The 9,466-nt window shown below is 48.7% G+C and overlaps 1 protein-coding gene across 2 annotated transcripts in view; it reads right to left on the reverse strand.

The window, feature by feature from the left end:
* Positions 1-763, reverse strand: part of GRTP1 (growth hormone regulated TBC protein 1) — a 679,757-nt gene extending 678,994 nt beyond the window's left edge. Inside the window, exon 1 of one of the 2 annotated variants that reach the window (XR_015305466.1) lies at positions 86-621. Coding sequence is in view for 1 of the 2 variants with exons in the window: in XM_086950791.1 (XP_086806917.1) it covers positions 86-147 (62 nt within the window). In the remaining variant the exon portion in view is untranslated. Of the gene's footprint in view, positions 1-85 lie in introns of both variants that reach the window. The other variant, XM_086950791.1, reaches the window with a different exon arrangement.
* Positions 764-9,466: the final 8,703 nt, after the last annotated feature.

Below are 9,466 nucleotides of genomic sequence, written 5' to 3' on the forward strand. Positions count from 1 at the left end.
AAGTGTTTAGACCAAAAAGGGTTTTACAAACTGAAGGGTGTTTGTATTTTGGTAAACACTATACCCACAACCACACTCTGGTTACCTGTCAATCCTCTCTTTGGCAGCCTCCCGTGTCATCTGTTGAGCACCCCTGCCCTGTTCCATTGAATGAGACACCCTTCACAAATTAAAAATAGACACCCTCTGTTTATCCACTGCCTGTTGCTGTAGAGAAGAAGAGGCGGTGCACGGCCAGTCGAGGCACCTATGCCGGGCAGGTGCAATCTCATCCACAGCACTGGGACTTCTCAAATATCCAAGGCGAAGTCCAACTTGGACACCTCACACCCAGCAAAGACTACTCCTCCCGCGGCTGATCGGAGAGGGGCGGGGGCCAGCCAGAGTCATTATCTCACCTACACTGATCCCAACACAGCAGGACAGTTCCCTCTTCTACTTTTCCTCCCTCCTCTCATGTGATCTGAATATGCCGGCTCCAGCCTAGAGTAGGAGGGAATGACAAGGGTTCCCTCCCCTCCACCTGTCTCCACTCACAGGTCTGCCCTCCTACATCGATCCTTTCCAGCAACTTTTTTCCCCTTCCTCTCGCATAAGACTAAATACTTCGGAGAGGAGGCACGGGTGGTGCCCTGACAAACTTTGATGTAAACCCGAATTTCTCTCCCAGCCAGACTGTGGTTAGCCCTAGCCCTCCCACTTGGGTGCCCTGCTGCTGCTGACACTGTTCCTTGGCTCTCGTTTCCCCTTCCCTCACACGCTCTTCTCCTCGCAGCCCTTGTTGTCAGTCATCTACAAGTAATGGGCGTAGCCATGAGGCAAGCCGTCGTCTAGGCGGGGCTAGCAACGGTGCGCTCCGGCACAATAATCGAAACTAAAAACGGGCTTCAGCTACTCTATCTCTAGGCTCCTGAATACAACTTCAAGCAGGTGGCCCTTTTGAAATCGTTGTAGAGGTGGTTTCTTGATGCGCATTTCCATACCTAATCGTTGTATTTGAATGCAGGTTCTTGAAATAGAGTTTTTCAGTCATACATTTTTAAGTTATTATGGCCAATTTATTTTTTAGGATGTAACTACTTTTTTAATCTAAATACGTATAACTATGAAAAATATAGAAAAAAAAATCAATACAAATAATTGCGCTAGTGTGACAATTTGTTCAATATGTGAATATCAGTATTTGTTGTTTATTCTTATGTTACCCTGCTATTTTTAATCTTCAAATATGGCCGTCATTGCTATGTGCGACTAAGGCTGGTCCACGAGCTAAACTATCTTTTTCGCTCTCTTTCATCATGGGCGGTACAAAACAGTCCTCCCACCCGCGTTGGAATGTTTCCCGGGTGGACTTTCATAGGGTATATTTAGTGTCTTACTTCTAGTGCTGTTCTCTTGCCTGTTCCGCGACATTGTCACTGAATCAGTGCGAGTCCCCGTTCTATCAGATATTGTGCTTAGAAATGTCTCTTATTCATATACTCTCTCATTCTTTTAATTATCATACGTTAATAACTGTTATATATTTCATTATGGCTGGTTGTGACTACAGTTTATTTCCCTTTGAGTGATCATCTATTTATTTTACTGTATACTCTTTTATCACATATGCATTTTTAATTTGTATCGTTTTATTATATGACTGACAATAAAACTATATTTGAACTGAAAAAGAAATGTCTCCTGGTTCTCTTTTCATGATATTACATTTTTTAACAACATTTTTGACTCACTTAGATCAGATGTGGTAATCATGCTCGATAAGGATTTAGCCGCTATCTGCCAGGTGATGGGGCAAGGAACTCTATATACTATGGGATATAGATTAATGCTCTCCTGTGTACAACACCCTATAAGGGCATAGTGCATTTTATTAATCAAAAAAATCGAAATCAAATCATTAAGGAGAATCACATTGTGGTCCCATAGGTGAGACCTTGGGAAAAGATTCACAGTGCTAACACAGCGAGAAAACAAAGTTTGAGAATGAAGCATCAGGCTGCGTTTGAGAGAAGTATATAGTGTTAAAAATGTTTTTAACAAAATATCATTTTATGCTGAACGCACAGCGAGGAAAGGCAGAAAGATTATTGGGTGCAAGGCAAAGATGGCGACAGACAACATCAAACAATGGATATAGCCTGCATACCTACATATTCTATTTAATAAAGTTAATCTGTGGATAAACAATGTATGTCTATTCTATGTCAGGACAGGAGGCTCCGATTATGCTTTCTCATTTCTTTAATGAAATGCTCAGCAGCCAATCAAAAACAAAACTACAAATCCCATGAACACTTGGGAATGACCCTAGAGGAAACACTATATAAGGTCCAAATACTAGTCCTTCTTCCTCTTTCTTTGCTGCTCCGCAGCCAGTTAAGTCTCTTTACCTTTCTTGCATTGCATTTGCTGGTATTATTATTGTTGACTTGTTGTGTACACTTGCCTTATATTTCGCTGCTTGTGATATTCTGTGCGCAGCGCTTGTGTGCCCTTTCTCGGCTTCGGTGCCGTTCTTTTGTGCGTCCGTTGCGGCGTGTCTTCCTGGGAGCGTGTGTTCACCTCCCTGCGCCTGGCCGCTTTGTTGTGCCCGGTTGCTTGGTGGAGTGGGAGCAGGGGTCGTCGGCTTCTTGGGAGAGCGCGAGCGCTCTCGAGCCGGTGTTTCAGAGGCAGCAGCGTCGCGCATGCGCACTGCTTGTTTCCGGTTTCTGGCTGTTCGCCTCACGCCGGTCGAGTGAAGGAACGCTTCTCACCAGCGCTCACGCCCGCAGCCCTGAACTTTCGACCCCGTCGACGCCGGAGCACAGGAAAGTGCTGTGGTAGTTATTTCTGTGCATAGGCTCTGCCTAGAGTGAGTTTGGCAGGCTTATCTCCCTCCACATTTGAATTTTGTTACATTGAGTTTGGTCCTTACCTTTCTCAGTAAGCCTGCTTGGGGTTGTCACTCCCCCTTATTTGTATCCTTGATACTCCATAATTAGTCAGTCATATTGTGGGCATTGAATTTCTGCACTCTAGTGCGATGGCTGATTTCTATGACGCAGATGATGACTGCTTTTATGACGAAGAGGAGGATGACTCCATGGAATACAACCTAGTGGAGGAATTAGATAAAGGTGTTCAACTTTCGGTGAATAAAGCTCTGGTTAGGGCTATTAATCCCCTCAAACGTCACCTGAATGAGTATGCTATTCAGCAGGGTTGGTTGCCACCGTCCCAGAAGTCTGCGAAGTCTCCTCACAACCCTCATAAATCAGACTTTCAATGGTTGGCGAAGGTTTTGACTTCAGAAAAATCGAAAACTTCTGCGTCACAATACTTGGAGGATTCAGATCATGCTCAGGCCTCCTCAGGTCACGAGACTTCACCTCCTAAGAAGCGCCTTCGCAAGGAGCACTTTGTTGACGCTCCTGAGCGTCCCCCCCTTCTGAATTTCGAACCAGAGGATATTATTCATCCGAATTCGACTTCATGGTTGCCTGCTCCAGCAGTGGCGGCCTACCTGGAGGCGCATGTCCGCCAGCCCTTTGAGGCGCCAGTCTGAGCTCGGCTTCGCTCGGAGTGCCCGAGGCCGGACCTTGCAGACCATATTGCAGAGACTCCGGAGGTTGACCCTATGATGGTCACCTACCTTTACCCCTTGCATGCGGGGCGTATTTTCTGCCTGTGCTGACTCCGCCTTGCGCGGGCGGAGTCATGACGGAACGGTTCCGTCATCAGCACCGCTCACCCGTAGCTGATGACGGAACCGTTCTGTCATCAGCACGCAAGGGGTTAAAAAATACTCTAAGGATCCGAATAAGGGCCTGGACCGCTCCTGGCGGTCTTGCCAGGATAAATTAATGGACATGTTGGGTCCCCTATCTAAGATCCTAGACCTGGGTTTCAAGGCCAAGGAAGCCTCGGCGACTGTTAATCCTGACAAACTCATAGAGTGGGCCCAGAGGGCCGTATGCATGTTTGGAAATGTTAATTGTGCCATTTCAGCAGAACGACGTCGATCCATTCTCCTGAAACTGGATCCAAAATTGGCAGAATTAGCTACCTCTGAGGCCGGTCCAGAAGCGCAGGGCCTTCTGTTTGGACAGCCCTTCTTAAAGGAGCTGACTAAGTTTGTGTCCGCCTTCAGCGGCATCGATAAAGCGCAGGCGTCCTTGCGCCGGGCCATGCGTCCGGTTTTCACCAAGGCCGGACGACAAAGGGGACGATTGTTCGGCCGTGGATCTCAACAACAGTCCCAGAGGGGTGCCTCGCAGCAATGTGGTGGTCAATACGACTCTGGCTACTCCACCCGCGCCAACTTCTATCCTTCCCGTAAAGGAAAAGGACAATACGGCAAGGGACGTTCTGGTGGCCACCAAGGCCAATATCAAGATTCCGGAGCTACAGGTGAGCCTAATTCAAGCATGCGATGTGATGTTGGGGGGCAGAGTGCAATATTTTCTGAACAATTGGCGCATGATCTCCAACGATGCTTGGGTGTTAGAAACCGTTCAGGGGTTCAAGATAGAGTTCTTTCATACAATACATCAAACCCGTCTGCCGACCCCTATGCTTTTTTCCAGTCACTCTCAGACTTGTCTGTCGGAGGAGATAGAGGTGCTCCTCAGCAAAGGGGCGATTGTTCCTACCCAACGCCATCCACAGGGCTTTGTCAGTTCAGTCTTTCTGGTCGAGAAAAAAGGAGGCGGGTCTCGCCTGGTTCTCAACCTGAAGGACTTCAACAGCGGGGTGATCTACAGGCACTTCAAGATGGAGGGTATCCATCTTCTGCGGGATCTCCTACGGGAAGGGGATTGGATGGTCCGTCTGGACCTGAAAGATGCTTATTTATCTATCCCGATTTACAGGCCCCATCGCAGATTCCTGCAGTTTCAATGGCTGAATCAGTGGTACGAATATCAGGTTCTCCCATTCGGCCTTTCGTCAGCACCATGGTGCTTCACAAAATTGCTGAGGCCAGTTGTAGAGCATCTTCGTTCCAGGGGGGTCCGATTGATTATTTACCTGGACGACATTCTTTTTATGGCAGATTGCCCTCTCAAGCTTCTGCAACATCTGGAGTGGTCCATCACACTCTTGCAGTCTCTGGGTTTTCTAGTCAATGTTCCGAAATCGGTTTTGGTTCCCACTCAGTCTATCGATTTTCTGGGGTTTCAGATAGATTCATTGCTTTGTTAGCTTCTCTTGCCCAATCAGAAACTCCGCTACATCCGGAGAGAGTTGACGTCTGTTATTTCCAAACAGACTGTGTCACTGAGGTCGTTGGCACGTGTGGTAGGTCTTCTAGCGTCCTCCATTCAGGCAATTTTTCCAGGTCCTCTACATTACCGGGCGATGCAACGCCTGAAGATTCAGCATCTCCGGAAAGGCCTCCGCTACTCGGATCAAATTCCTCTCTCAGAGGAGGTGCGGATGGAGATGCAGTGGTGGCTAGACCACATGGAGGCCTGGAACGGTCGAGCCCTGTTCGGGTCGTCCCCGGAGCTGGTGATCGAATCGGATGCCAGTCGATGGGGTTGGGGAGCCCGATGCGGATCGGTTTCGACAGGGGGTCGTTGGTCTCCCCAGGAGTTGTCTCTCCATATCAATTGTCTGGAACTCCTAGCGGGTTCCTTTGCGATTCGGTGTGTCTCCCCCCTTCAGGCGAATTGTTGCATTCTTCTCAGGATGGACAATGTGTCGGCAGTCCGCTATATCAACAAACTGGGCGGGACACGGTCCAAGATATTAGCGGAGATTGCCAAGGATTTTTGGCATTTTTGCCTCCACCGGAAGATCACGGTTATTGCAGAGTATCTCCCGGGCCGCGACAATCAGATTGCGGATTGGCACTCCCGACATCTTCGGGATTTCAGCGACTGGAGACTTCACCCTCGAGTCTTCCGCGCCATTCTTCGGCTTTGGGGCCAGTGTCACCTGGACCTTTTCGCCTCTCGCCTCAATACACAGCTTCCCCGGTTTTACAGCTGGAGACCGGACCCCTTAGCTCTGGCCACGGATGCTTTTCTCCAACAGTGGCCGTCGACTCTTTGTTATGCATTTCCCCCGTTCATGATGCTTCCCAGAGTCCTTGCTTACACCAAACGATTTCGAGCGGAGCTGATTCTGATTGCTCCCTTGTGGAGAGCTCAAGCAAACCGGGCCGAAGACGGCTGTAATGCCAGAAACCGGTCCCCGGGAGCTTGTTTCCTTCCCAGTGTAAGAATTGGCTTTTGTAGTTTGGTTTGCCCTGTTCCCATCATGCACTGGGACAGGAACAGACTAATTTGCATACAGCCAGGTTCTGAAACTGGGATGGTGCAGTGAGCTAAAAAACGGTGTTGGATCTAGCCCTGATCTCTTGACTGGGTGAGAGCTTTCTGCTTAATTCAGAGACTCTGTCCCTCACCACCCCTTGTTGTAAATATTTGTGTCCACCCTAAGCGTGGAAGGGTATTCTCAGATGTGAGACCCTTGCTCATTGCACCATCAGGATTCAAGCAAACCGGGCCGAAGACGGCTGTAATGCCAGAAACCGGTCCCCGGGAGCTTGTTTCCTTCCCAGTGTAAGAATTGGCTTTTGTAGTTTGGTTTGCCCTGTTCCCATCATGCACTGGGACAGGAACAGACTAATTTGCATACAGCCAGGTTCTGAAACTGGGATGGTGCAGTGAGCTAAAAAACGGTGTTGGATCTAGCCCTGATCTCTTGACTGGGTGAGAGCTTTCTGCTTAATTCAGAGACTCTGTCCCTCACCACCCCTTGTTGTAAATATTTGTGTCCACCCTAAGCGTGGAAGGGTATTCTCAGATGTGAGACCCTTGCTCATTGCACCATCAGGATTCAAGCAAACCGGGCCGAAGACGGCTGTAATGCCAGAAACCGGTCCCCGGGAGCTTGTTTCCTTCCCAGTGTAAGAATTGGCTTTTGTAGTTTGGTTTGCCCTGTTCCCATCATGCACTGGGACAGGAACAGACTAATTTGCATACAGCCAGGTTCTGAAACTGGGATGGTGCAGTGAGCTAAAAAACGGTGTTGGATCTAGCCCTGATCTCTTGACTGGGTGAGAGCTTTCTGCTTAATTCAGAGACTCTGTCCCTCACCACCCCTTGTTGTAAATATTTGTGTCCACCCTAAGCGTGGAAGGGTATTCTCAGATGTGAGACCCTTGCTCATTGCACCATCAGGATTCAAGCAAACCGGGCCAAAGACGGCTGTAATGCCAGAAACCGGTCCCCGGGAGCTTGTTTCCTTCCCAGTGTAAGAATTGGCTTTTGTAGTTTGGTTTGCCCTGTTCCCATCATGCACTGGGACAGGAACAGACTAATTTGCATACAGCCAGGTTCTGAAACTGGGATGGTGCAGTGAGCTAAAAAACGGTGTTGGATCTAGCCCTGATCTCTTGACTGGGTGAGAGCTTTCTGCTTAATTCAGAGACTCTGTCCCTCACCACCCCTTGTTGTAAATATTTGTGTCCACCCTAAGCGTGGAAGGGTATTCTCAGATGTGAGACCCTTGCTCATTGCACCATCAGGATTCAAGCAAACCGGGCCGAAGACGGCTGTAATGCCAGAAACCGGTCCCCGGGAGCTTGTTTCCTTCCCAGTGTAAGAATTGGCTTTTGTAGTTTGGTTTGCCCTGTTCCCATCATGCACTGGGACAGGAACAGACTAATTTGCATACAGCCAGGTTCTGAAACTGGGATGGTGCAGTGAGCTAAAAACGGTGTTGGATCTAGCCCTGATCTCTTGACTGGGTGAGAGCTTTCTGCTTAATTCAGAGACTCTGTCCCTCACCACCCCTTGTTGTAAATATTTGTGTCCACCCTAAGCGTGGAAGGGTATTCTCAGATGTGAGACCCTTGCTCATTGCACCATCAGGATTCAAGCAAACCGGGCCGAAGACGGCTGTAATGCCAGAAACCGGTCCCCGGGAGCTTGTTTCCTTCCCAGTGTAAGAATTGGCTTTTGTAGTTTGGTTTGCCCTGTTCCCATCATGCACTGGGACAGGAACAGACTAATTTGCATACAGCCAGGTTCTGAAACTGGGATGGTGCAGTGAGCTAAAAAACGGTGTTGGATCTAGCCCTGATCTCTTGACTGGGTGAGAGCTTTCTGCTTAATTCAGAGACTCTGTCCCTCACCACCCCTTGTTGTAAATATTTGTGTCCACCCTAAGCGTGGAAGGGTATTCTCAGATGTGAGACCCTTGCTCATTGCACCATCAGGATTCAAGCAAACCGGGCCGAAGACGGCTGTAATGCCAGAAACCGGTCCCCGGGAGCTTGTTTCCTTCCCAGTGTAAGAATTGGCTTTTGTAGTTTGGTTTGCCCTGTTCCCATCATGCACTGGGACAGGAACAGACTAATTTGCATACCGCCAGGTTCTGAAACTGGGATGGTGCAGTGAGCTAAAAAACGGTGTTGGATCTAGCCCTGATCTCTTGACTGGGTGAGAGCTTTCTGCTTAATTCAGAGACTCTGTCCCTCACCACCCCTTGTTGTAAATATTTGTGTCCACCCTAAGCGTGGAAGGGTATTCTCAGATGTGAGACCCTTGCTCATTGCACCATCAGGATTCAAGCAAACCGGGCCGAAGACGGCTGTAATGCCAGAAACCGGTCCCCGGGAGCTTGTTTCCTTCCCAGTGTAAGAATTGGCTTTTGTAGTTTGGTTTGCCCTGTTCCCATCATGCACTGGGACAGGAACAGACTAATTTGCATACAGCCAGGTTCTGAAACTGGGATGGTGCAGTGAGCTAAAAAACGGTGTTGGATCTAGCCCTGATCTCTTGACTGGGTGAGAGCTTTCTGCTTAATTCAGAGACTCTGTCCCTCACCACCCCTTGTTGTAAATATTTGTGTCCACCCTAAGCGTGGAAGGGTATTCTCAGATGTGAGACCCTTGCTCATTGCACCATCAGGATTCAAGCAAACCGGGCCGAAGACGGCTGTAATGCCAGAAACCGGTCCCCGGGAGCTTGTTTCCTTCCCAGTGTAAGAATTGGCTTTTGTAGTTTGGTTTGCCCTGTTCCCATCATGCACTGGGACAGGAACAGACTAATTTGCATACAGCCAGGTTCTGAAACTGGGATGGTGCAGTGAGCTAAAAAACGGTGTTGGATCTAGCCCTGATCTCTTGACTGGGTGAGAGCTTTCTGCTTAATTCAGAGACTCTGTCCCTCACCACCCCTTGTTGTAAATATTTGTGTCCACCCTAAGCGTGGAAGGGTATTCTCAGATGTAAGACCCTTGCTCATTGCACCATCAGGATTCAAGCAAACTGGGCCGAAGACGGCTGTAATGCCAGAAACCGGTCCCTGGGAGCTTGTTTCCTTCCCAGTGTAAGAATTGGCTTTTGTAGTTTGGTTTGCCCTGTTCCCATCATGCACTGGGACAGGAACAGACTAATTTGCATACAGCCAGGTTCTGAAACTGGGATGGTGCAGTGAGCTAAAAAACGGTGTTGGATCTAGCCCTGATC

The sequence above is a fragment of the Lissotriton vulgaris genome, unplaced genomic scaffold, assembly GCF_964263255.1.
Source record: "Lissotriton vulgaris unplaced genomic scaffold, aLisVul1.2 SCAFFOLD_1009, whole genome shotgun sequence".
NCBI classification, from domain to species: domain Eukaryota; kingdom Metazoa; phylum Chordata; class Amphibia; order Caudata; family Salamandridae; genus Lissotriton; species Lissotriton vulgaris.